Source organism: Oncorhynchus kisutch, linkage group LG3, assembly GCF_002021735.2.
Source record: "Oncorhynchus kisutch isolate 150728-3 linkage group LG3, Okis_V2, whole genome shotgun sequence".
Taxonomy (NCBI): Eukaryota; Metazoa; Chordata; class Actinopteri; order Salmoniformes; family Salmonidae; genus Oncorhynchus; species Oncorhynchus kisutch.
In genome coordinates, this window is record NC_034176.2 from 65186873 (window position 1) to 65214552 (window position 27680).

Below are 27680 nucleotides of genomic sequence, written 5' to 3' on the forward strand. Positions count from 1 at the left end.
TGGAGCCCCAGATCGAGGGAGATTGTCAGTGGTCTTGTATGTCTTCCATTTCCTAATAATTGCTCCCACAGTTGATTTCTTCAAACCAAGCTGCTTACCTATTGCAGATTCAGTCTTCCCAGCCTGGTGCAGGTCTACAATTTTGTTTCTGGTGTCCTTTGACAGCTCTTTGGTCTTGGCCATAGTGGAGTTTGGAGTGTGAGTGTTTGAGGTTGTGGACAGGTGTCTTTTATACTGATAAGTTCAAACAGGTGCCATTAATACAGGTAACGAGTGGAGGACAGAGGAGCCTCTTAAAGAAGGTCTGTGAGAGCCAGAAAGAAGGTCTGTGAGAGCCAGAAATCTTGCTTGTTTGTAGGTGACCAAATACTTATTTTCCACCATAATTTAAACAATGTGATTTTCTGGATTTTTTTCTAATTTTGTCTGTCATAGTTGAAGTGTACCTATGATGAAAATTACAGGCCTCACTCATCTTTTTAAGTGGGAGAACTTTCACAATTGGTGGCTGACTAAATACTTTTTTAGCCCCACAGTACATCTCCAAATTACAAACCAAGTAGTCTTACTTATAGGTCTTCATGCTTTCTTGAGAACTTTGATGACCTCGAAATGGAGTCAGTAAGCAGAGGTGAGCTCTGATGTTGTGTCAGTCCAGCACAGGAGGTTGGTGGCACCTTAACTGGGGGGAACAGGCTCGTGGTAATGGCTGGAGCAGAATAAGTGCTATGGTTTCCATGTGTTTGATGCCATTCCATTTGCCCCATCCGGCCAATATTTGGAGCAGCCTTCTGTGCAGTTCGGGATGTAGTGGGCCTACCTGCGGCGACTGGTGTGGTAGAGTCTTCCAACGTTCACCTTGAGAATTCTACCAGAGATGATTTTGGACCGCTAGGAGTGAGATTTTTGGAAAGTGGATTCCTCCCAGAGGAAGCGGGCGCTTCAAGTCATGCGGTTTGGGCTCAACCTGTGTGTGCTTTGCTCTCCGGTGCAGAGTGCAGTTAAAAGGGGTGATCAATGGGGTAGCATTGAGTGTAGAGGTCAATAAAATTGAAAGGAATATATTCCTTGTGTTTGTGACGCCTGCCATTTGGTGAGAGGTAGACCCAGATGGCAATGGCGAGACTGAGAATACCCTGTCTGTCTTGTTGAGCTTTGACACAGAGCTTCTACCTGATAAGGTAGGTAGAAATGTGCAGAAGGGTATAGTCAGAGGGAGTGTACAGTTGGGATAAAGAAAGCACTATGTGTCAACTGTGGGGGTGTCCATTCAGCTGGAGATCCTACGTGCCCTGTGAGAGACCGGTTGAGATTGCCAGAGTTTGAGTGGGGTAGAACGATTATTTTGCTGAGGCAGTGAAGAGAGTAGAGGATAGCCCAAGGGTCAGTGAGTTGACTGGGAGGCCCCCAGTGAGGTAGCCCGAAAAAAGAGAACCAGAAAGGAAGTTTTTTAGTATGGTTGAATTTCTTGCGTTTATAGCCAACTGCACTGCAATGATGGAGCAGAAATCTCAGAAGATAGATAGTTGCAGTGGAATATTTGGGTGTGAGAGATTTTAGTGCAGAAGAGTTACAAGAAGTTTTGAGAAAAGGGGTTCCATCCTCCCAGGCCGACGGCCTGGTGTAGGATCATTTAGGGCCAAAGTAGTAGGATTGGGTGGGGGATAAAATAAAATTGTATTTGTCACATGCGCCGAATACTACAGTGAAATGCTTACTTACAAGCCCTTAACCAACCTTAAGAAGGTTTAAGAAAAATAACTGTTAAGTAAAAAATAGAAAATAAAAGTAACAAATAATTAAACAGCAGCAGTAAAATAACACTAGCGTGGTTAAGGAAGAGTGTTTTCAATACTGATGTTAACCTTTCTGGTTATAACCTTTTTCGGGCAAGACAGATCTTCCAAAGGTGGGGGAGTGGCAATCTTTACCAAGGATCACCTTCAGTGCTCGGTTGTCTCCACCAAGTGTGTTCCCAAACAATTTGATATGCTGGTTTTAAGCATTACACCTTTAAATGGCTCTTTGTTGACTGTTGCTGGGTGCTATCGTCCTCCATCAGCACCGGCCTGTACCCTACCTGCCCTAAGATCTCTCCTGGCTCCTTACACTAAGTCTGAATTTGAGTGCAGTATATAAAGTCAGAAAATCTGCTGTCTCAGCCACTGCCTGTCACCAAGGGAGTAAGGCTCAATCGTAGGCCCCACGCTCTTCTCAATTTACATCAACAACATAGCTCAGGCAGTAGGAATCTCTCATCCACTTATATGCAGATGATACAGTCTTATACTCAGCTGGCCCCTCCCTGGAGTTTGTGTTAAACGCTCTACATCAAAGCTTTCTTATTGTCCAACAAGTTTTCTCTGCCCTTAACCTTGTTCTGAACACCTCCAAAACAAAAATCATTTGGTTTGGTAAAAAGAATGCCCCTCTCCCCACAGGTGTGATTACTACCTCTGAGGGTTTAGAGATTGAGGTAGTCACCTCACACAAGTACTTGGGGGTATGGCTAGACGGTACACTGTCCTTCTCTCAAGACATATCAAAGCTGCAGGCTAAAGCTACATCTAGGCTTGGTTTCCTCTATTGTAATCGCTCCTCTTTCACCACAGCTGCCAAACTAACCCTGATTCAGATGACCATCCTACCCATGCTAGATTACGGAGACATAATTTATAGATCTGAAGGCATGGGTGTCCTCGAGCGGCTAGATGTTCTTTACCATTCGGCCATCAGATTTGCCACCAATGCTCCTTATGGGACACATCACTGCACTCTATACTCCTCTGTAAACTGGTCATCTCTGTATACCCGTCGCAAGACCCACTGGTTGGTGCTTATTTATAAAACCCTCTCAGGCTTCACTCTGCCCTATCTGAGATATCTACTACAGCCCTCATCCTCCACATACAACACCCATTCTGCCAGTCACATTCTTGTAAAGGTCCCCAAAGCACACACAACCCTGGGTCGCTCCTCTTTTCAGTTCACTGCAGCTGCAACTGAAACGAACTGCAACAAACACTCAAAATGGACAGTACATTTTTTTATTGTTTTATTTCACCATTATTTAACCAGGTAGGCTAGTTGAGAACACGTTCTCATTTACAACTGCGACCTGGCCAAGATAAAGCAAAGCAGTGTGACACAGACAACAACACAGAGTTACACATGGAGTAAACAATAAACAAGCCAATAACACAATAAACAAGTCAATGACACAGTAGAAAAAAGAAAGTCTATATACAGTGTGTGCAAAAGGCATGAGGAGGTAGGCAATAAATAGGCCATAGGAGCGAATAATTACAATTTAGCAGATTAACACTGGAGTGATAATTGAGCAGATGATGATGTGCAAGTAGAGATACTGGTGTGAAAAATAGCAGAAAAGTAAATAAAATATAAACAGTATGGGGATGAGGTAGGTAGATTGGGTGGGCTATTTACAGATGGACTATGTACAGCTGCAGCGATCGGTTAGCTGCTGATAGTTGATGTTTAAAGTTGGTGATGGAAATAAAAGTCTCCAACTTCAGCGATTTTTGCAATTCATTCCAGTCACAGGCAGCAGAGAACTGGAACGAAAGGCGGCCAACTGAGGTGTTGGCTTTAGGGATGATCAGTGAGATACACCTGCTGGAGCGCGTGCTACGGGTGGGTGTTGCCATCGTGACCAGTGAACTGAGATAAGGCTGAGCTTTACCTAGCATGGACTTGTAGATGACCTGGAGCCAGTGGGTCTGGCGACGAATATGTAGCGAGGGCCAGCCGACTAGAGCATACAGGTCGCAGTGGTGGGTGGTATAAGGTGCTTTAGTAACAAAACGGATGGCACTGTGATAAACTGCATCCAGTTTGCTGAGTAGAGTATTGGAAGCTATTTTGTAGATGATATCGCCGAAGTCGAGGATCGGTAGGATAGTCAGTTTTACTAGGGTAAGTTTGGCGGCGTGAGTGAAGGAGGCTTTGTTGCGGAATAGAAAGACGACTCGAGATTTGATTTTAGATTGGAGATGTTTGATATAAGTCTGGAAGGAGAGTTTACAGTCTAGCCAGACACCTAGGTACTTATAGGTGTCCACATATTCTAGGTCGGAACCATCCAGGGTGGTGATGCTAGTCGGGCGTGCGGGTGCAGGCAGCGAACAGTTGAAAAGCATGCATTTGGTTTTACTAGCGTTTAAGAGCAGTTGGAGGCCACGGAAGGAGTGTTGTATGGCATTAAAGCTTGTTTGGAGATTAGATAGCACAGTGTCCAAGGAAGGGCCAGAAGTATACAGAATGGTGTCGTCTGCGTAGAGGTGGATCAGGGAATCGCCCGCAGCAAGAGCAACATCATTGATATATACAGAGAAAAGAGTCGGCCCTGTGGCATGGAGGACTGGAGGACTGATTGGGCTCATTGATTTGAAAAATAAATGCTGCGCTCATGGAATGGCTTGCTTTGATCACTACTGAAAAGTGCTATTTACATGTGAAAAATGAATGCCATATGCTGCATTTGCTATAGGCCTATTGTTTATCTTTTTGTTGGTGACACTTTGATATCTTGACAATATGCAGCTGTTTAAAGGGTTAAATCCACAGATGAAAGTTCGTGATGGAAATAAAAGTCTCCAACTTCAGCGATTTTTGCAATTCGTTCCAGTCACTGGCAGCAGAGAACTGGAAGGAAAGGTGGCCAAAGAGGTGTTGGCTTTGGGGATGATCAGTGAGATATACCTGCTGGAACGCGTGCTACGGGGGGGTGTTGTTATCGTGACCAGTGAACTGAGATAAGGCGGAGCTTTACCTATCATAGATTTATAGATGACCTTTTATCTCAATCTCTTCATTCAAAGACTCAATCATGGACACTCTGACAGTTGTGGCTGCTTTGCGTGATGTATTGTTGTCTCTACTTTCTTGCCCTTTGTGTTGTTGTCTGTGCCCAATAATGTTTGTACCATGTTTTGCGCTGCTACCATGTTGTATTGTCACGTGTTGCTGCCTTGATATGTTGTTGTCTTAGGTCTGTCTTTTTGTAGTGTTGTGTCTCTTGTAGTGATGTGTGTTTTGTCTGTCCCCGCAGGAGGCATGTTTGCCTTTTGGTCAACCGTAATTGTAAATAAGAATTTGTTCTTAACTGACTTGCATAGTTAAATAAAGGTTACATACATCAAATAAAGCCTTAGTGTTCTTGGGCACAGGAACTATGGTGGTCTGCTTGAAACATGTTGGTATTACAGACTCAGTCAGGGACAGGTTGAAAATGTCAGTGAAGACACTTGCCATTTGGTCAGCTCATGCTCGGAGTACACGTCCTGGTAATACGCCTGGCCCTGCGGCCTTGTGAATGTTGACCTGTTTAAAGGTCTTACTCACATCGACTACGGAGAGAGTGATCACACAGCCGTCCGGATCAGCTGATGCTCTCATGCATGTTTCAGTGTTACTTGCCTCGAAGCGTATGGTAGGCTCGCGTCACTGGGCAGCTCGCGGCTGTGCTTCCCTTTATAGTCTGTAATAGTTTGCAAGCCTTGCCACATCCGACAAGCGTCAATGCCAGTGTAGTACGATTCAAGTGTATAGGTGCAGGGTTAGATGGAGATCTTGGTTTTGGTGACCAAAATGTGCAATTCGCACTCCAACCTGCGAAACGCAGCAATATGCAACTAGTCTGCCGGAAAAAGCCACACAAAGAAGAAACTCGATTGTCCAGTGTTCTGGTACATAATTTTTATAAAGTTTTTTTTAGGAATATCCCGTGGAATTGTGGGATAGCAATGGCGGCTTCTGTCTTTGTAAACAAAAAACGCACAATTTACAAAAGATAATAGCTAATGGTTTGAATCATTTCAAGTGGGTGGCACAGTTTTCGTACTTACATGAATGTTATTTTCCCAATAACTCGGGTTGTTAATATTATTGAAGATCGTTTTTTGATTTACAATAAATACATGTGGCAGGTTTAGCTAGCTCGCTAAAAAAAAGACTAGCTAGTGTAAGCGTCTTGATAGACTCACCACCTATTGTTAAAGGTAAGCAAGCCCGTGTTTTATTAAATGGGATTTTACAATTGTACTGTAATACCGGGTGTATAGTCGTACCTATTAGTTTCCTTTTTGTAACGTAATAGCTAGCTCGCTATTTAATTCATTGGCTGAGCGATATCCAGTTATCTAGCTAGGTAACGTTATCTACTTTAACGTGTTTTATTTGAAGTCACGTCTGTCACTAAATTATAATCGGTCGTTCATTGGCGTTAGATGTAGTAGTAACAAATATAATATAAGTAGCTAGTGTAGCTACAGTACTGACTAGATAGCTACGTAGCTAGCTACTGTAACAATATAAAATACATTCCGTGAATTATTCAAGCGATGTTATACTTTTGATCGATTAGTTTAATGTATTAATCTCAAGTCGGGTCAAATTTCCGTATGCAAAGTGCTTTTGGTTAAGCGTTTCGGTCTAAATTATCTGACACATCCTTAACGTTACATAATTCGTAGTTGGCTAATCTCCCCAAAAATGTGGTATCCAATCCAGACAGTTGTTTGAGACCATGGATGATGATGCGTCACTGCATCGACTGGAGGGCAGTGACCCCACTGCGCAGGTTGGCGGGCTGATTGTGAAGAAGAAGAGTGCAGCAGTTGAGCCTCATGTCTTTCGTGCACCCACTCCACGCACCTCTCTCCTGGGCCTGGATATGCTGGCAGCTCAAAAGAGAAAAGAGCGTGAGGGCAAGGAGCAGGCTGAGGCTGACAGTGATGACAGGAATAACAAGAAATCCAAGGTATCATCCTACAAGGATTGGGAGGAAGGGAAAAGTGATTCTGGGTCTGATGAAGAAGACAAAGACGAGGAGGATCAAGGTGGTAAAAAAGAGAGGTATGTTATGTGATTTGTGATTTGGTTTGAGTTACTGTAGCCTCTTTTCGTACTGGCATAAAATACAAACTCTCCCTATCAAGAGATCTAAACTGATGCATGCAGTGTTGTCTTATTGACACTTTATTCTATGTTTCATAAAGTAGCAGGAAGTACCGTGTGACTGGCTCAGAGACACCCTCTAACCCTGGAGGGGTCAGTGAAGAGTTCCGTCGCAAACACCAGCAGAGGGAGAAAGACCGGCGTGAGCATGGAATGTACGCCTCCTCCAAAGAGGACAAGAACAGAGAGAGGGAGAAGGACAGAGAGAGGATCAGAGATACGGACAGAGATCGAAGGGGTGAAAGAGGTGAGCAAAAAATGTATACATCTGTATGCACATTGTTAATATTCTGGCAATAGCGATCTTTTCTATCTATTGTGTATTTCTGACTGAAGTAATTACTAACTGTTTTGTTGGCAGATGAGCGGGAGCGCAGTCACAGCCGCGGCGGCGGCAGCTGCCGGTCGGAGCGTGGAGACCGCAGTGAGAGGAGTGAGCGCTCACAGAGAGAAGGCTGGTCCTCCGAACGCATCAGCCGGGGGAGCAAGAGAGAGGAGCCTTCAACGCCCCAGACACGCCCCAAAGGTCAGTAACCCTGCCACACCCCTGGACAGGCAGTTCTTTAAGGTCCTTAGGTCACGCTTACAATACACAAACCACTCTCTCTCCCTCCATTCCTCATACCCTTTGAATCAGATGGCACTCCCTCGCGCACCAGCTGGGATGAGGATGACAGCGGCTATGCCAGCTCACGCCGTTCCCACTGGGAATCTCCCTCTCCTGCCCCTTCACACAAGGATTCTGACAAGTCTGAACGGTCGGAGCGCAGCCCCCGCTCTGGACGGGAGAGTGAGAGGAAGGACAAGTAAGCAACTGCAGCTCAACACTTGTATGTTAATTTAACTGGGTTTAATAGTATTATTAAAAGACTCCTTTTCAGTGGCTATTAGAAATGTTATTTTCAGCTTTTATATGAACTTTTTTTGTTTCTGTTCCCAGGTCAGTCAGAGGCCGGTATCCTGATGACACGCCCCTTCCCACCCCATCATACAAGTACAACGAATGGGCCAATGACAGGAAGCACTTGGGCTCCACTCCTCGTCTGTCCCGTGGGAAAGGTAAGCCCCTCTTTCCCCTCTCCCTCTTCCCCCAGTCACGTTTGAGCTCTTATTAATGCTCTGATAAGGCTTGCTGATGTCTGTGGATTGTGTCTCTGTGCCCCAGGTAAGAATGAAGGAGAGGATGGCATCGCCTTTGATAATGATGATGAGAAGCAGCAGTGGGAGGAGGACCAGAAGGTCAGTGGACATGTGGAGTCTTGGCAGTAACACAAATGAATAGCTTTCCCAACTTTCATAAATGCACATTTCTATGTATTGACTATTGCCCTGCGGTGTTGCAGCAAGCGGACAGAGACTGGTACATGATGGACGAAGGCTATGACGAGTTCCACAACCCACTGACCTCCACCTCTGAGGATTATGTGAAGAAAAGAGAGCAGATCCTGCAGAAGCAGACACAGAAACGCATCTCTGCCCAGAGACGACAGATCAATGAGGTATGGCACTGTGTTGCTACTCTATAACCACCTCCAGCCCTGGGTGTATGTAGCCCGTTTAGTTATCGTTAATACCACCCATGGATTTTAATTTTGTGTGTGTGTGTTGACTGTGTTTAACGATGCGTGTTGTGTTCCTCCTGCCAGGATAATGAGCGCTGGGAGACTAATCGTATGCTGACCAGTGGAGTGGTCCAGAGGCTGGAGGTGGATGATGACTTTGAGGAGGACAATGCTGCCAAGGTCCACCTGCTGGTTCACAACCTGGTCCCTCCCTTCCTGGATGGGAGGATAGTCTTCACCAAGCAGGTAATACATCATTACAGCACATTATGGGCCAATTAAATTACCAACACTCCGCCGCTACCTGTTTATTTGGACAGGGAAGCTAAAACTTTTAATTTGCCTCTATACTCCAGCATTTTGGATTTGAGATCAAATGTTTTGTGAGGCGACACTAGGGCTCTGACCATACCAGTGTCGCAATATTATTTTCCATGGCAAAATGAAAACGCAAAGCAGACCACTCTCTTTGGTCCTTTAAAAACCTGCTGTATGTAAAATATATATATTTTTTTACTCTAGGTGACATCATAACGATGTTTGTTTCCAACATTAGGGCAGTTTTCCTAAAGAAGTTAAATGTGCTTTGGGTTTTGTTTCCTTTACCAATAACAGGGGAAGGTAGCATTTTTGGGGGGTATGATAGTTATGCCTCTAACTTTCTCACTCATCATTATTCACAATTCATTCATGATTATCTGTAATCATGCTAGCATCCACATTAAAGTAGAAGTGTTCAGAAACATATTCTATTCTTATTTACAATGAAAGTGAGTCCAAAATGACACAATTTACCATTTATTTCTATTGGGCACAACATCATCTGAAACACAACCAAAACAAACTGCACATGCATCCAACACGTTTCTAGGCTCAAAAGCTTAATGTAGTCATTGCTTGCTAGGAATATGGGACCAAATACTAAACTTTCACAGAATTTAATACATTATTAGTGAATTTGTTCAAATACAGTGTCTTCAGAAAGTATTCACACCCCTTTTCCACATTTTGTTGTTGCACCTTGAATTAAAAATGTATTAATCTGAGATTTTAGGTCACTTAAATACACCTTAATGTAAAAGTGGAATTATCTTTTTAGAAAGGTTTACAAATGAATTAAAAATAGAAATCTGAAATATCTTGAGTCAATAAGTATTCAACCCCTTTGTTATGGCAAGCCTAAATAAGTTCAGGAGTAAACATGTGCTTAATAAGTTGCATGGACTCACTCACTGTGTGCAATAGTAGTGTTCTACAGGATCTTTTTATGAATACCTCTGTACCTCACACATACAATTATCTCGGTAAGGTCCCTCAGTCGAGCAGTGAAATTCAAACACAGATTCAACCACAAAGACCAGGGAGGTATTCCAATGCCTTGTAAAGTAGGGCACCTATTGGTAGACTGGTACATTTTTTTCAAAAGAAGACATTGAATATCCCTTTGAGCAAGGTAAAGCTATTAATTACACTTTGGATGGCATGTCAATACACCCAGGCAATACCAAGGTACAGGCGTACTTCCTAACTCAGTTGCCAGTGAGGAAGGAAACGACTCAGGGATTTCACGATGAGGCCAATGGTAACTTTAAAACAGTTACAGAGTTCAATGGCTATGATGGGAGAATACTGAGGATGGATCAACAACATTGTCAATTAAGTTAGTATTGTGGAGTAACTACAGAGTGAAAAGCAGGAAGACTGTGAACAATAAAACATATTCCAAAACATGCATCCTGTTTGCAGTAAGGCACTAAAGTAAAACTGCAAAACATGCATCCTGTTTGCAGTAAGGCACTAAAGTAAAACTGCAAAACATGCATCCTGTTTGCAGTAAGGCACTAAAGTAAAACTGCAAAACATGCATCCTGTTTGCAGTAAGGCACTAAAGTAAAACTGCAAAAAATGTGGCAAAGAAATATTTGTGGAAAATTCAACACAACACATCACGGAGTACCGCTCTTCATATTTTCAAGCATGGTGGTGGCTGCATCATGTTATGGGTCATGGTGAGGAATAGGACGTTTTTTTTAGGATAAAAAGAAAAGGAATTGAGTTAAGCGCAGACAAAACCCTAGAGCGAAACCTGGTTGTCTGCTTTCCACCAGACACTGGGAGATAAATTCACCTTTCAGCAGCACAACACAAGGCCAAATATACAGTGCATTCGGAAAGTATTCAGACCCCTTGACTTTTTCCACATTTTGTTATGTTACAGCCTTATTCTAAAATTGATTCAATCCCCCCCCCCCCCCCCCCCCCCCCCCCACAATCTACACACAATACCCCATAATGACAAAGCAATTTGTCACATTTACATAACTATTTAGACTCTTTACTTTGTTGAAGCACCTTTGGCAGCGATTACAGCCTCGAGTCTTCTTGGGTATAACGCTACAAGCTTGGCACACCTGTATTTGGGGAGTTTCTCCCATTCTTCTCTGCAGATCCTCTCAAGCTCTGTCAGGTTGGATGGGGAGCGTCGCTGCACAGCTTTTTTCAGGTCTCCCCAGAGATGTTCGATTGGGTTCAACTCCGGGATCTGGCTGGGCCACTCAAGGACATTCGGAAACTTGTCCCGAAGCCACTCCTGCATTGTCCCTTGGCTGTGTGCTTACGTGTCTTGGCTGTGTCCTCACCTTCCAACAGGTCGTTGTCCTGATGGAAGGTGAACCTTAGTCCCAGTCTCAGGTCCTGAGCGCTCTGGAGCAGGTTTTCATCAAAGATCTCTGTACTTTGCTCTGATCATCTTTCCTTCGATCCTGACTATTCTCCCAGTCCCTGCCGCTGAAAAACATCCCCACAGCATGATGCTGCCACCACCATGCTTCATCGTAGGGATGGTGCCAGGTTTCCTCCATACGTGACGCTTGGCAGTCAGGCCAAAGAGATCAATCGGGTTTCATCAGACCAAAGAATCTTGTTTCTCATGGTCTGCGAGTCCTGTCATGTGCCTTTTACTGAGGAGTGGCTTCCGTCTGGCCACTCTACAATGGCCTGATTTGGTGGAGCGCTTCAGAGATGGTTGTCCTTCTGGATGGTTATCTCATCTCCACAGAGGAACCCTGGAGCTTTGTCAGAGTAACCATCGGGTTCTTAGTCACCTCCCTGACGAAGGCCCTTCTCCCCCGATTGTTCAGTTTGGCCGGGTAGCCAGCTCTTGGAAGAGTCTTGGTGGTTCCAATCTTCTTCCATTTAAGGATAATGGAGGCCACTGTGTTCTTGGGGACCTTCAATGCTGCAGACATTTTGTGGACCCTTCTCCAAATCTTTTTGCTCTGATGTGCGCTGTTAACTATGGGAAGTCGGAAGTTTACATACACCTTAGCCAAATACATTTAAACTCAGTTTTTCACCATTTCTGACATTTTAATCCTAGTAAAAATGTCCTGTCTTAGGTCACTTAGGATCACCACTTATTTTAATAATGTGAAATGTCAGAATAATAGTAGAGAGAATGATTTATTTCAGCTTTTATTTATTTTATCACATTCCCAGTGGGTCAGAAGTTTACATACACTGAATTAGTATTTGGTAGCATTGCCGTTACATTGTTTAACATGGGTCAAAAGTTTTGGGTAGCCTTCCACAAGCTTACCACAATACGTTGGGTGAATTTTGGCCCATTCCTCCTGACAGAGCTGGTGTAACTGAGTCAGGTATGTAAGGCCTCCTTGCTCGGACACACTTTTTCAGTTCTGCCCACAAATGTTCTATGGAATTGAGGTCAGGGCTTTGTGATGGCCACTCCAATGCCTTGATTTTGTTGTCCTTAAGCCATTTTGTCACAACTTTGGAAGTATGCTTGGGGTCATTGTCCATTTGGAAGACCCATTTGCAACCAAGCTTTAACTTCCTGACTGATGTCTTGAGATGTTGCTTCAATATATCCACATAATTTTCCTTCCACATGATGCCGTCTACTTTGTGAAGTGCACCAGTCCCTCCTGCAGCAAAGCACCCCCACAACATGATGCTGCCTCCCCCGTGCTTCACGGTTGGGATGGTGTTCTTCGGCTTGCAAGCCACCCCCCTTTTCCCTCCAAACATAATGATGGTCATTATGGCCAAACAGTTCTATTTTTGTTTCATCAGACCAGAGGACATTTCTCCAGAAAGTACGATCTTTGTCCCCATGTGCAGTTGCAAACTGTAGTCTGGCTTTTTTATAGTGGTTTTGGAGCAGTGGCTTCTTCCTTGCTGAGCGGCCTTTCAGGTTATGTCGATATAGGACTCGTTTTACTGTGGATATAGATACTTTTGTACCTATTTCCTCCAGCATCTTCAAGGTCCTTTGCTGTTGTTCTGGGATTGATTTGCACTTTTCGCGCCAAAGTACGTTCATCTCTAGGAGACAGAATGTGTCTCCTTCCTGAGCGGTATGATGGCTGCGTGGTCCCATGGTGTTTATACTTGCGTAATATTAGGCGTTTGGAAATTGCTCCCAAGGATGAACCAGACTTGTGGAGGTCTACAATTTTTGAGGTTATTGGCTGATTTCTTTTGATTTTCCCATGATGTCAAGCAAAGAGGCACTGGGTTTGAAGGTAGGCCTTGAAATACATCCACAGGTACAACTCCAATTGACTCGAATTATGTCAATTAGCCTATCAGAAGCTTCTAAAGCCATGAAATCCTTTTCTGGAATTTTCCAAGATGTTTAAAGGCACAGTCAACTTAGTGTATGTAAACTTCTGACAGTGAATTATAAGTGAAGTAATCTGTCTGTAAACAATTGTTGGAAAAATTACTTGTGTCATGCACAAAGTAGATATCCTAACCTACTTTCCAAAACTATATTTTGTTAACAAGAGATTTGTGGAGTGGTTGAAAAACGAGTTTTAATGACTCCAACCTAAGTGTATGTAAACTTCTGACTTCAACTGTAGACAGGTTTATGCCTTTCCAAATCATGTCCAATCAATTTATTTTACCACAGGTGGACTCCAAGTTGTAGAAGCATCTCAAGGATGATCAATGGAAACAGGATGCACCTGAGCTCAATTTTGAGGTTCTTAGGAAAGCGTCGGAATACTTATGAAAATAAGGTGACATTCTGTTCTGTCGCCTCGTATAAAACATTTGATCTCAAATTCAAAATGCTGGAGTATAGAGACAAATATTATTTTTTCTTCACTTTCCAAATATTTTGGGGAGTGTATATACTTTTAAGGTCTGAGCCATTGGCGGAGAGCTGTTGTAGGCTTGTTGAGGGATTGTGACAGTCTGCTGATAATTATTTGGAACTGGCTGAGTAATAACTAGTGGACTTACTAGCAGAGTTGCTGTGTACTGAATGCGTACTGTTGCTGATGGTTCTCTGTGCTCCAGCCGGAGCCTGTCATCCCGGTGAAAGACGCCACCTCTGACATGGCCATCATCTCCCGCAAGGGCAGCCAGCTGGTCCGCAAGCACCGCGAGCAGAAGGAACGCAAGAAGGTAGGCAATGTTTAAAACAGCTATACAGTACTTGATGGTATGGTTACTGGCTGAATATCTGACTGTCATTTTGATTGTTTCTTCAGGCTCAACAGAAACACTGGGAGCTGGCAGGCACCAAGCTGGGTGACATTATGGGCATCAAGAAGACCGAGGACGGGGATAGTTCTGGGGGCAAGCCAGTGGGCGAGGATGGCAGGGTGGACTACAGGTAACAAGCCCTTTACTAAAGGCTTATTTTGTGTCCATTTTGAATGTTTATTAAACATCTGTTGTGACAAGAACAACCTCATTAATTCCCTCCCTCTCCTCTCCTTCCTCCCTCCAGAACGGATCAGAAGTTTGCAGACCACATGAAAGATAAGAGTGAGGCCAGCAGTGAGTTTGCTAAGAAGAAGACCCTGCTGGAGCAGAGGCAGTATCTGCCCATCTTCGCTGTGAGGCAGCAGCTGCTCAATATCATCAGGTAGCTAGCTACTTACTGGACCCGGCCCGGCTGTCCTGGGACCACTTATCACCCCCGGTCTTACCCCAGATGCAGGCTTTCATTCAGGATGTATGATAAAGACATGTATGGCAATGAAGGGGGGAGTTGGCGGCTGTGAAGTCAGAATGTTCATATGTGATTTACCTTTGGTTAGAGAATGACCACATCAAAGGTGACTTAGGTAATGTTAGACAGCGTTTGTAAATCATTGACAGGTACACTTCCAGATCTGTTTTTGTAAGCCATTATTCATGTTTCCACAGTTTCGTAAGGTTGAAAGTCCCATCAGGATTGTAATGTTATTGGTTGTGATGTGATTCTGTCCAGGGACAACAGCATTGTGATCGTGGTGGGGGAGACGGGCAGTGGGAAGACCACCCAGCTGACCCAGTACCTTCACGAGGACGGCTACACAAGTTACGGCATGGTGGGCTGCACCCAGCCCCGCAGAGTGGCAGCCATGAGCGTGGCCAAGAGAGTCAGCGAGGAGCTGGGCAGCAACCTGGGAGAGGAGGTGAGCATTCAGCTGGCTTATGGAGGAGCCACTAGACAAACATTAACTAGATCTTAGAAACGGTGATCTATGGATCAGTCAAAGCAGTGGATAACTAGTCTTATCAGTTAACCCAGTGTAACAGACCTGGCAAGAGTTTATGAACTGCAATGAACTTGTTTATAGAGGAACGGAACTACTCCAGAACAGAATAAGTGTTCCCCCCACACCACCCCCACCAGATATCAAAGTTCACTGTGTGTAGAGGTCATCTGTCAATTGATGTTGAGTCATGGTGCTTTCTTGTTTTTTTCCTTATGGATGCGACGCTTGTATTCATATGTTGTGCAACACCGCTATCTAGTGGTGATTCAGAGATTGTACACCGCTTCCATTCTACAACTTGTAATGGAACTCTCCTCGCCAGCTCGTTTCTTTGGTTGACCCGTACCACTGTCGTTTGAAGGCCGTAATTCATACGTGGAATGTAAATGTATGTAGTTCACTACTAAACCATTCATTTTTATTTTTTTGCTTTGCAGGTGGGTTATGCGATCCGGTTTGAGGACTGTACGTCGGAGAAGACTGTGATAAAGTACATGACAGACGGCATCCTGCTGAGAGAGTCTCTCAGAGAGTCAGATCTGGACCACTATAGTGCTGTCATCATGGACGAGGCCCACGAACGCTCCCTCAACACAGACGTGCTGTTCGGCCTGCTACGAGAGGTGAGGGAGACACCTTTTTTTAAAAACATGTTTAAAAAAAACAACATCTTTTGCATGTTTAGTGGATAGAGTGGTATAGAGGTGAAGGTAGGATCGAGAGTGCTGAAAGAGCAGTGGGCCGGCTTAGACTGCCAGTCCAGGGAGACACTTTTACAACTCCCTGGATGTTATTCAATTGTGAATCTTTTGCGTGCATATGTTTTATTCAGAGGCTTTGGTTGTCTTGTAAGCAGTAGTAGAACTCTCTGTCCTTTTCTTCCAGGTTGTATCGAGGCGTTCTGACCTCAAGCTGATAGTCACCTCAGCCACCATGGACTCTGACAAATTTGCTGCATTTTTCGGCAACGTTCCCATATTCCACATTCCAGGAAGAACATTCCCTGTAGACATCTTATTCAGCAAGGTATTGTGTCCAACTCTCCATTCAACATCCCTTCCTTATTATAGATATGTTTTTACAGGGAGTCAACACAGCCATTTAATTTGCATAATGACTTATACCCTGACTAGACCGGCCACATTTCGTGCGCGAGGGTTGCAAAATAAATGTACACATGCATGTTTTTCAATCATTTCATCCACACTACTTGGTTGTATTTCAGATGCTCGATGCAATGCAAGTCCCGCCTCTTCCATCTCCTTATTGGTTTTCACGAAGATACAAACCCATGTGGGTGCTTTTAAAGACTAACAAGGAGAGATGAATCAAAGATAACTAACTTAGTTATAACTAACTTGGTTTCACTTTTGTCTGTGGGTTAATCGTCACAGTAGAGAAACAAACACATTTGTCAAATTGACAAGGAACCAGCTAAAAAGAGGACCATTTGCATGTCTGGTAAAATAACATCCCTGGAGAAACTGCGAGCAACAGCTATCTAGCTAAATGTCCATGAATGTTTCATGTGTTTCCACCTTTCCTGAAATGAATAGAATTGATTCACAGTTGGTTTTGGTATTTTAACCTGCGTGTAATGGTCGCGCCTGGTGGGGATAGAGAAAATGATCACGCGCACAATGGACTCAGCCACGGGGGCCGGTTAAGTCATGGAGTAAGACTACTGTTATTTGTACCAAGGTAGTGTGTGGTTGCTGTGTATTCTAACAGTGTTGTGTGTTTGGGCAGACTCCCCAGGAAGACTATGTGGAGGCAGCAGTGAAGCAGGCCCTACAGATCCACCTTAGTGGTATGGGGGGAGACATCCTCATCTTCATGCCTGGCCAGGAGGACATCGAGGTGACGTCAGACCAGATTGTGGAGCGTCTGGAGGATCTGGAGAGCGCCCCTCCTCTGACTGTACTGCCTATCTACTCCCAGCTGCCCTCTGACCTCCAGGCCAAGATCTTCCAGAAGGTATCCAATAACACCCGGTTACTGTTACACTAAAATGTACAGTTGGAACTCTTAACATACTGCAGTATCCTTTGTACACAAGCATACTTGCTGTTAGGTAGTCGGAATGCATATACAGAGCATTCGGAAAGTATTCAGATCCCTTGACTTTTTCCACATTTTATTTTTATTCTAAGATTAAATAAAACATTACACATAATACCCCATAATGACGAAGCAAAACCTGTAAAAAAAATATTTAAAAAATGATTTGGTCTGATGAAACCAAGATTGAACTCTTTGGCCTGAATGCCAAGCGTCACGTCTGGAGGAAACCTGGCACCACCCCTACGTTGAAACGTGGTGGCAGCATCATGCTGTGGGGATGTTTTTCAGCGGCAGGGACTGGGACAGGATCGAGGGAAAGATGAACGGAGCAAAGTACAGAGAGATCCTTGATGAAAACCTCCTCCAGAGCGCTCAGGACCTCAGACTGGGGCGACGGTTCACCGTCAAACAGGAAAATGATCCTAAGCACACAACCAAGACAATGCAGGAGTGGCTTCGGGACAAGTTTACAAATGTCCTTGAGTGGCCCAGACAGAGCCTGGACTTGAAACCGATCTCTAACATATCTGGAGAGACCTGAAAATAGCTGTACAGCGACCATCCCCATCCAACCTGACAGTTTGAGAGGATCTGCAGAGAAGAATGGGAGAAAATCCCCAAATACAGGTGTGCCAAGCTTGTATCTTCATACCCAAGAAGACTAGAGGCTGTAATCGCTGCCAAAGGTGCTTCAACAAAGTACTGAGTAAAGGGTCTGAATAGTTGTGTAAAACATTTATTTTTGTCATTATGAGGTATTGTGTGTAGATTGATGAAGGGGAAACAGCAATTTATTCCATTTTAGAATTAGGCTGTAATGGTAAAGTGACGTGTAGCTAAAGTCTTTGTTATGTTCTCTAACCGCCAGGCTCCAGATGGTGTGAGGAAGTGCATCGTTGCCACCAACATTGCCGAGACCTCCCTGACTGTGGATGGTATCATGTTTGTTGTGGATGCTGGATACTGCAAACTCAAGGTACCCTGTCACCCTCACTATCTTCCCCAGACTATCAAATGCAATAAGATAAACCATGTTAGGATAGTATTTCTCTGTGTTTGTTGCTGATGTGTTCTCTTTGACAGGTGTTCAACCCTCGCATTGGTATGGATGCCCTGCAGGTGTACCCCATCAGCCAGGCTAACGCCAATCAGCGTGCGGGCAGGGCAGGACGTACAGGGCCGGGCCAGTGTTACAGGTAAGTCACTGTCTACACACACACTTACTCACACTCACGCAGTCTCACACTCCAAATGTGCAGTCCTCTCAGTTTCCAGAGGGCTGCCCTTGTCCTCCAGTTGTGGTAGAGAAGTATGGAGTCATAATGAAAGGCAGTTATTTGAAGGTGTCACCTTAGTGTGATGTTTGAGAGTTCCAGTCAGGGCTAGCAGGAAGGGAGTATTCACATGTCAAGAGTGTCCTGACTTCTAGAAAGATACTTCAATACTCCTCTACAATCTGACTGAAGCAGTCTGGAACTAAAATATTAGATCAGCCATATCTTCCCCTTTTCATGTCTATCTGGGCCTAGATACAGGAATAAACAGGCTGAATTACACAATTCTCCTCACTCTGCCTGCTATCTCATTCCAACCGCTCCTATCCACCAAAAAGGTAGAACACCAGCTAACAACATTAGCATCCATTTGTATGGTGAGCCGTGCTGAAACGGGTGTCTATCTGAAGCGCGATTGTGTGTGTTGTTGTTGTGTGTAATGCCGCCGCCGGTGTTTCATCCTCTGGCTGATGCACATCAGAGCTCCCCTCAGATGGGCTGTCCAGGCCTCGGATCTGCAAGGCGGCCGGGCTGCTTTCAAAGCCATCAGAGGCTGGGAGGGAGAGAAGGAGGGAGAATCCTAATCTCCACAGGATTTCATGCAGTTTAACTCTGTTTACAGCAGGGAGAATGTGACACAAAAGCCTGTTCTCTCTGAGATTTCACATGACCTTTCACCTATCTGTCATACTACACCAAGTTGAGGGAGATGGTGACACGCACCAGACACAAGATTGTTTTGCCTTGTAAATGAGCTTGGAATTTTATAAAAGCCCCCTCTACCAAGATTACCCCCTGTGAATAATCAATTTGGGAGTTGAGCTTTAGAGTGGGTGGGGCCTAGGCGCTTGGAGGGGCGGGAGGTGACGTGTGTGTGCCATGCTGGGTGACTCGACTTGTGTGGCGAATCTGCTACTCAAAGCACCTCTTAGCTGTGACTGCACCCAACACACACACACACACAGTACATCTCCAGCCCTGAGGACATTCACACAACCCGGCATAAAAAAACACAGATCATTCCCTCATAATGCACACACTTCAGAGGGATTAGCCACTAACTGAAATGGTTGAGAGATGCTTTGTTAGGCCAGACCTATCAGTCTGAAGCAGCAATGGGAGCTGCTCTAAATAGTTTGGTTAGTAAATACCTCATAAGTAGCTTGGTTAAATGTTTATAATGTGCAGTAGGCCTGTCTCTTTGCCCTTCTCTAAATGTCAGTTGGGGAGCTTTCAGCTTTCATGGAAACGGAGGCTTCTCAATCATGGTGCCATTGTTACAGGGTTGGAGCACTGTGCCGTTGTTACAGGGTTGGAGCACTGTGCCGTTGTTACAGGGTTAGAGCACTGTGCCGTTGTTACAGGGTTAGAGCACTGTGCCGTTGTTACAGGGTTGGAGCACTGTGCCGTTGTTACAGGGTTGGAGCACTGTGCCGTTGTTACAGGGTTGGAGCACTGTGCCGTTGTTACAGGGTTGGAGCACTGTGCCGTTGTTACAGGGTTGGAGCACTGTGCCGTTGTTACAGGGTTGGAGCACTGTGCCGTTGTTACAGGGTTGGAGCACTGTGCCGTTGTTACAGGGTTGGAGCACTGTGCCGTTGTTACAGGGTTGGAGCACTGTGCCGTTGTTACAGGGTTGGAGCACTGTGCCGTTGTTACAGGGTTGGAGCACTGTGTGAAGTCATATCAGTGCCATGCAGAGCGGGTTTAACCAGGTGGTGAAGGCAGCATCTCCAGACCTGTCACTCCATGGAGCATTTGTGAATTTACAAAAAAAATTGTCTGCTAGATTATTCAATAACCTCCCCCGTTGGTGTCGCTCTCACTCCATCTCTCCTTCTCTCCTCCTCTGTCCATCCAGGCTGTACACCCAGAGTGCCTTCAAGAATGAGATGTTGACCACCACCATCCCAGAGATTCAGAGGACCAACCTGGCCAACGTGGTGCTGCTGCTCAAATCCCTGGGGGTCCAGGACCTGCTGCTCTTCCACTTCATGGACCCCCCGCCTGAGGACAACATGCTGAACTCCATGTACCAGCTGTGGATCCTGGGGGCCCTGGACAACACAGGTGGGTCTCTGGCCTGGACCACATCACTCAAGATTAGGCCACTAAATGTACAAATTGATCAAATATAATAATTTATCTCAGAAAACAAGGTTAAAATATGTTGGGATAAGTATGTGTTCCCCACCAGCAATACAGCCAACAGATTAACAATAACTACATGTGCGAGGAGAGACTTGGATGATGGAACTAGTCAATAGGTTGCTGTAATGGTATGTACATGCACTGCACACCGTAAAGTATAGAGCTAGGTAGCACTGTGGTGTAGGTAGTGGAGTAATTGCATAGTGCTTTATCCTCTGTTAGATTTGACTGGCTGAGTCTCATCTCTGTCTCATCTGAGCCAGATCCCTGGGGATTAGGGGATTTGGTGTCTGTGGAGGACTTTTGACGTTTGCCTGTGTGGTGTGTTAACAGCAGATTATCTCTGATTTAAGGTTTACCTGGCCAATACAGCCTGTTCTGCCTCTGCACTTTCCCTCTAAGCTCCTTTATAGTCTGTCATGTAATCATTTAAATCAGAGCTGGCAAAGTTAGATTTAAATATGATTTTGTAACCATCCTATGTCAGCACTTTATCTCTCTCTCTCTCTCTCTCTCTCTCTCTCTCAGGGCTATAGACAGGAAGGTGTCACCTGTAGTGTGTTTCCCCTCTCCTCTGTCTGTAGACAGGAAGTGTTAATATTTGTGTCCCCCTCAGGTTCCCTGACGCCCACTGGGAGGCTGATGGTGGAGTTCCCTCTGGACCCAGCTCTGTCCAAGATGCTGATCGTATCATGTGACATGGGCTGCAGTGCTGATATCCTCATCATCGTCTCCATGCTGTCTGTACCGGCCATCTTCTACAGGCCTAAGGTAGATGTCATTGAGATCGCCAACCAATGAATGTCTTAATGTGTTGCTAATGTTTGTTTATCTTACTGTTAAGAAAAATTCACATTACACACTGGACAGTTGTGTGACCCCTGTATTTCCTCTGTGTCCTGACCTTTCCAGGGTCGTGAGGAGGAGAGTGACCAGGTGAGGGAGAAGTTCTCTGTCCCAGAGAGTGACCACCTGACCTACCTGAACGTCTACCTGCAGTGGAAGAACAACAACTACTCCAGCATCTGGTGCAACGAACACTTCATCCACACCAAGGCCATGCGAAAGGTCAGACCCCGCCCTTGTCCTTTACCCTCTCTGACCAGTCTCCCTGGTTTAGGATCGAAATGCACTTGATTACCGCTTTGCATCACAATAGTCACACACTGAGCAATGTGTATTCAATGTCCTCTTATGTTGGTTCTCCGGTAGCTAACGTGTCTCTGTGGATGTTTCAGGTGCGCGAGGTGCGCTCGCAGCTCAAAGACATCATGGTGCAGCAGAGGATGAACCTGGTGTCCTGTGGCTCAGACTGGGACATCATCAGGAAGTGTATCTGTGCTGCCTACTTCCACCAGGCAGCCAAGCTGAAAGGCATAGGGGAGTATGTGAACGTGAGGACAGGCATGCCCTGCCACCTCCACCCCACCAGCTCTCTGTTTGGCATGGGCTACACCCCAGACTACATCACCTACCACGAGCTGGTCATGACCACGAAGGTAACAGACCCAGCCTCCACACAGCTACGCTATGATCTGTTCAGAGATGATGTTCTACACCTTGACTCACCAGAAAGAGCTGTCATATATATCAGCCTTCTAGCTCTGCTACTGTGTTGTAACCTGTGTTGTTTGATGTCCCTCCTGTAGGAGTACATGCAGTGTGTGACTGCGGTGGATGGGGAGTGGCTGGCTGAGCTGGGGCCCATGTTCTACAGCGTCAAACAGGCAGGGAAGAGCAGGATGGTAAGCTCTTCGGCCCTTACTTCCTCCCTCCCTACGTCTCATGGTTAATTCCTCCTCCCTCTCTCCTCTCACCCCTCTGTTCCTCTCTCTCTGTGCAGGAGAACCGGCGGCGGGCCAAGGAGGAGATCACTAACATGGAGGAGGAGATGTCTCTGGCGGAGCAGCAACTGAGGAGCAGGAGAGAGGATCAGGACAGGAAGAGTAACGTGGGCAGCGTCAGGTATACACTCATCTATCTTCATATATTCTTCATGGAGAGGTTTCACTCTGACAATAGTCCCAGTCGCTATTAAATAGACCGCCGCGGCCTCACCCGCCTGTGGGGAAAATGACCTGTGGTTACCTTGGTCACCCAATTAGCTCACAGCAACATTTTTACCTTTTTCTTACAAAGCTACATTTAAGAAAAGCACATGTCTAAAGATGACTTTTCCACATTGCCGAGCGTTCCCGCTACTTAGAAAAGCGTAATATTGAAAGGCTTCCCTCATGCCCCTTTTCATGACGCCGCTAACTTGAGCCATGTGAGTGCTAGCTTGCTACCAACTAGAACATTAAGCTAGCCAATTCCAACAACACACTATAAAGCTACAAGTAGTGAGTGGAATTACAACCAGACTGTACTTAACAAGTTAAATGTCTTACCTGTGATTAAATGTTTTTCACACACATTGCTACGTGTAGCCTACTTGGACACCGCGTCCCTACATTTCCCACACCGAATAGCCTGAAGCCACAGGGCTCTTCTCGCAGACTCTATTTCTCTACGTGGGAACATTGTGAACCGTAGGTCGGGATTTTTGACCTGGTTAAATGTACATCGAACAACATTGCAGCTTTTCTGTATGTTTTGTTTGCTCTTTTGTTTGCTCTTTTGCTCTTTTACAATGGGGGGCAATGGGAAATGTTCGTTTTCCAGAATGGGCCCCTTCCGAGTCGTAGAAACTGGTTAATTTTGCTGCTTCTCTACCCATCTCTCTCTAATTATCTCTGCCTCTCCTTCTCTCTTATCCTCTTTGTCTTCTCTACCCATCTCTCTCTAATTATGTCTGCCTCTCCTTCTCTCTTATCCTCTTTGTCTTCTTTACCCATCTCTCTCTAATTATCTCTGCCTCTCCTTCTCTCTTATCCTTTGTCTTCTCTACCAATCTCTCTCTAATTATCTCTGCCTCTCCTTCTCTCTTATCCTCTGTCTTCTCTACCATCTCTCGCTCTAATTCTCTGCCTCCTCTCTTATCCTCTGTCTTTTCTACCTCTCTCATTTTCCATGATGAGCTTTTCTCACCTCCAGTCCCTCCAGACGATACAAAAAGAAATAATATTGACTCCTGGCTGACCCCCATTACTGCTGCAATTTAAATGGTGCCACAGCAGAGGGGAGAAAGAAGACAGCGTTTATTTTCAAATTAGAAGGGACACCTTTTTAGTTTGCACCCATTCCATAAGGCTCACAAAAGAGATGTTTGGGAGGGTAAAAAATAACACTGATATAGCAACAGATCTGCTGATTAATTAACAATAAGAGTGTGTGTCTGTCAGTCTCCAAAATGATCACATTAAAACGCAGAGGATTAAGGAATAGATTAGAGAGCGAGCGCCTCAGAATTATGATAATAAACATGGCCGGCTCTCTTGGGCTGTCAGCTGCTTTTGTCTGCCTGTGAACACAAGCATCCCTTCACCGTGCCGGGGCCCCATGAAACACTTCGACGACACATTTTGATCTGGTTCCTGTCTGTCATTCAGCAACCCCCACCCTTACTCAGATAAGTGGGCTCAAACCTTTAAGTTAGTGATTTTATGGGAGCTTTTATTCAATGTAAATGCAGAGCTATGAGAAGTGTTCTGTCCTTGTATGTGAAAGTGGTGGTAGGAATGAGGGTGCCGTCTTCCCTCTGCTGTGTTCACCAAACACCTGTGTGTGGAAAGAAGAGTGGCCCTCAGACAGAGAGCTCTTAAAGCACTTGACAACAATATGTCTGTCTACTAGACCTAGAATGATCCATCCTGCTTCCAAACTCTGCTTTTACTGAGGATTATGTAAAGGGTGGCACATTAGTTAGGATTTGGCTTTAATCTCAGCCAGGCTGTCCTCACTTCTCCATATCCTCCTACCAGCAGGCCTCTCAGGACGTGTGTGTGTGTGTGTGTGTGTGTGTGTGTGTGTGTGTGAAAGACATTGGAAAATAAAGGTGAAAGACTTTCTCAGCCTCTAGAAATCACCCTGTTAAATGAAAGTTTAATTTAATAAATAAATACATTTTGAAGGCCCGAGGACATTGTTTTAATTTGTCAAATGTGACTTTAGCTGGGGGTGAGGTGGGGTGGACAGAGGAGGGGGGACAGAACTGAGGGATGAAGGGAAGGACTGGGTTATGACCTGATGGCTGTAATTGCTGGTGTGTGTGAGGACTGAGGAGGGAATGCTGGGTAGTGTCAGAGTGTCACGCTGCTGTAATTAAAGATTATAGATTTTGCTGTCAGCAGCGTCCGCTTATCCCTCCATGCTAGCCTGTCGTCATCCCCTGCTAGCCTGTCCCATTATGTCTGACATGGCAAGTTTACATTTTTTTTAACCTTCTGTCATTGCCAATTGTCTATTCTTTTGTCTCGATAGGGCTGTGAAAATCTGCACCCCGGGAAGGAAGGAGGAGGCACCCATGACCCCAAAGCGCACCCCAGCTCGTTTTGGGCTCTAGATCTTCTGTTAAGACTTAAACACTTGAACTCACCACTAAATATCACCTGTATGTGTACCATACCATCACTGGATGAGCTTTGCTGAGAGGGCTTGGATAACTGTCCCCTCCTATTGTTTGGTACTAGCTGCAGTTCAGACAGAGGCCAGCAGAGGTAGAACTTGTATAAGACATGAGGCTCCCGTAACAGACCTTTTCTGTCAGCAAATCCACATAGCGTCCCTCCATTTTTACGTGCAGAGAGATACAGTATACGGCTGTTAGAATGCAGTATTTTCTATTTCTGTGATAGTAAAAAAACAAACAAAAAAAAAAACCAATAATGAAACATCATTGAAAAGGTATCGTCTTTAAAGGGTATTTGATATACTTTGAAAATCTGTCAAAGCCTTTATCATAATCCTTCACAGGCTACAGTGTCCAAGTTGTTCCATCTCCTACTGTACTCTACAAGGGGCTGTTTTCTTGATGGTAGTCTCTCCCGATCAATATAAACTATGTTCAATAAGGCTGGGAATTGCCAGGGACCTCACCATATTAGCATGATACTTTGGTGCCGATACGATATGTATTGCGATTCGATACTGTGATTTTTATTGTGAGTCGATGTTCCGAACATATTGCTCACCATATATTTGCTGCAGAGGGACAAGAGAGAGATCCATGAGAAACGAGTTTTGATCAGTCATGGAAATGAAAGTTCTGAATACAAAAGATGGAGAACAAGAAATGGAAGGAAAATAGTGGCGTTTTGGTGCAGGTACAGGCAAGTAGCGCAAAATTAATATTGCGATGTTGTCAAAACAATGAAATATCGTCAAATAATATCCTGATATGTAACTGTATAGACCCCCCCCACTACTAGTGTTTAAGTAGTGCTGCATTGTGCTGTCAGTCATAAGTGGACGGCTGGTCCAAACTAGTCTGGTCCCGTAGTGTGTTCATTGGGCTGTATGTCATTCAGTGTGAGTAGAGAGGAGGCAGAAGTAGTACTGTGTCGTGTGTCCATGAATTCTGCCTGATTTATTTTTATTTTTCAATTTCATCATGTCCCTCTCAAATCTCCTTCAAGATATCATTTTCACCTTGTACAACTGGCTGACCTCTGTATCCTTTTGTATGTCGTGTGTAGCAAATGGCCTGTGCCATGGTGAAGTGCCCCTTCACTGACTGAAGCATTATCCAAACTGTGCTTGTGGCATGAGTGGCTCAGACTTTATATCTGGAGCTACCTTAACAACACCCTTCATGCAAACTGTTTGGAGGACAAGCTTTAGCAATTGAGCTTTTCCTAACCCCATTAGCCCTCCACAGCACTGTAATATTCCTCAGCTTCTCTCCGTTTACACATGAATGTCAGAACCTGGATGAAACTCATGATGGACTCAGCCTCTCATGGTCCTTGTGTTGAAAATGGCCACCAATTTTATCTTGAGATTCCCCTCCAAGTCAAGTGGGTGAATGATCCCAGAAATGTATTTTGCAGGGCCCATGGTTGGAGTTGATATGTGTGTAACTGGCACGTCTCTTAGATCAGGGTTTCCCAAACTCAGTCCCAGGGGCACGTTTTGGTCCTTGTACTACACAGCTGATTCAAATAATCAAAGCTTAATGATTAGTTGGTTATTTGATTCAGCTGTGTAGTCCTAGGGCAAAAACCAAAACGTGCACCTGGGGGGGCCCCAGGACTGAGTTTCGGAAACCCTGTCTTACATCATGTCTCTTCACCAGACTGATATGTCCTGCACTTGAGTAGTCAGGTTTAGCAAGGTGTTTCAGCAAGTTCCAAGCGGTGGACTTGATTCTGAAGTAATTCATTCTGTGTACTAGATTGACTTTGTATAGTTTTGTACAGACCAGTATCTTGTCTTGTGGTGGTCAGTGATTCTGTTTTGTGATGTGAAATTAGGCTCTGGTAACACCAGCCCATGGTTTGCGAATATAATTTAACTTGACTACAGTTTGGGAACTGAAAATAAATGGTCTTATTTTTTACTCTGTTGGTTTATGTGTCCTTGATTCCCTCACCACAGGTACAACAAAGTAAACACTATCCTAGTCAGAGCCCACGGGCTCGATTGAATTTGCATTGCGGAAGTGCTGTAGTAAAGCGCAATTGAAATGTAAAGGTCATTTCTGATTGAGCCGACATGCAGCGTTTACTGTGAATGCGGGAGCATTGCCTTTAAGGGCTGTAATCAATCTGTACCGCCGAAGATCAGCATTATGGCGTGATTGGAAATGTAAAGGCAATGTATCCGCAGACTGCATGTCTAAATCAAAAATGATTTTACCATTTCTACCGCGCTACAACACTAATCTTCGGTGCTACGGATTGAATCCAGCCCTACATTTCAATGCTATACCGCGGAACTTCAGCGATTACGGATTGAATCCATCTCCTAAACCTCATGTCTGAGCTAGTGATCAATGCTTGAAGGTCTGGATTCAACCCGTATCACGGAAGATCTGCGTTTTATAGCTCAAATGACATTTTAAAGGCCCTGTTCGCGGAGACTGCATTCACGGTAAACACTGCATAAGCCATGTCGGCTCAATTGGAAATAACCCTTACATTTGAACACGGATCTTCTGTGATACAGATTTTTATCCAGCCCATAGTCCATGTTTATGTAGTTTAGTCCAGTCTTTTACCTGTATGTAATCACCTAATGATTGACAG

The 27680-nt window shown here is 44.8% G+C and overlaps 1 protein-coding gene across 2 annotated transcripts; it reads left to right on the forward strand.

Moving 5' to 3' along the window:
• Window positions 1–5678: 5678 nt before the first annotated feature.
• On the forward strand, window positions 5679–26992 carry LOC109887624 (pre-mRNA-splicing factor ATP-dependent RNA helicase PRP16). Of its 2 annotated transcripts, none has more exons than XM_031810978.1 (25): window positions 5679–6020; window positions 6532–6876; window positions 7020–7225; window positions 7340–7504; window positions 7616–7784; window positions 7919–8037; window positions 8144–8217; window positions 8322–8477; window positions 8625–8786; window positions 13872–13979; window positions 14066–14190; window positions 14308–14445; window positions 14794–14980; window positions 15502–15687; window positions 15950–16090; window positions 16814–17041; window positions 17997–18104; window positions 18212–18324; window positions 20264–20472; window positions 21170–21324; window positions 21466–21621; window positions 21792–22052; window positions 22203–22298; window positions 22397–22518; window positions 24916–26992. In XM_031810978.1, exons 2-25 carry the CDS (start codon window positions 6548–6550, stop codon window positions 24995–24997), a joined length of 3795 nt encoding a protein of 1264 aa, XP_031666838.1. In that variant the 5' UTR covers window positions 5679–6020; window positions 6532–6547; the 3' UTR covers window positions 24998–26992. The 2 variants fall into 2 exon arrangements, with proteins under 2 accessions (XP_031666838.1, XP_020334543.2); XM_020478954.2 differs by having other exon boundaries at window positions 5741–6020; window positions 7023–7225.
• The last annotated feature ends 688 nt before the right edge of the window (window positions 26993–27680 follow it).

What these genes read in the sequence shown, in the direction of transcription:
- LOC109887624 (XM_031810978.1), top strand. Translation starts at nt 6,548, where the DNA reads ATGGATGATGATGCGTCACTGCATCGACTGGAGGGCAGTGACCCCACT. An exon ending in TCGTCTGTCCCGTGGGAAAG is followed by an intron (nt 8,038 to 8,143) that starts GTAAGCCCCTCT and finishes TCTGTGCCCCAG; the next exon opens with GTAAGAATGAAGGAGAGGAT. An exon ending in GCAGCAACCTGGGAGAGGAG is followed by an intron (nt 14,981 to 15,501) that starts GTGAGCATTCAG and finishes TTTGCTTTGCAG; the next exon opens with GTGGGTTATGCGATCCGGTT.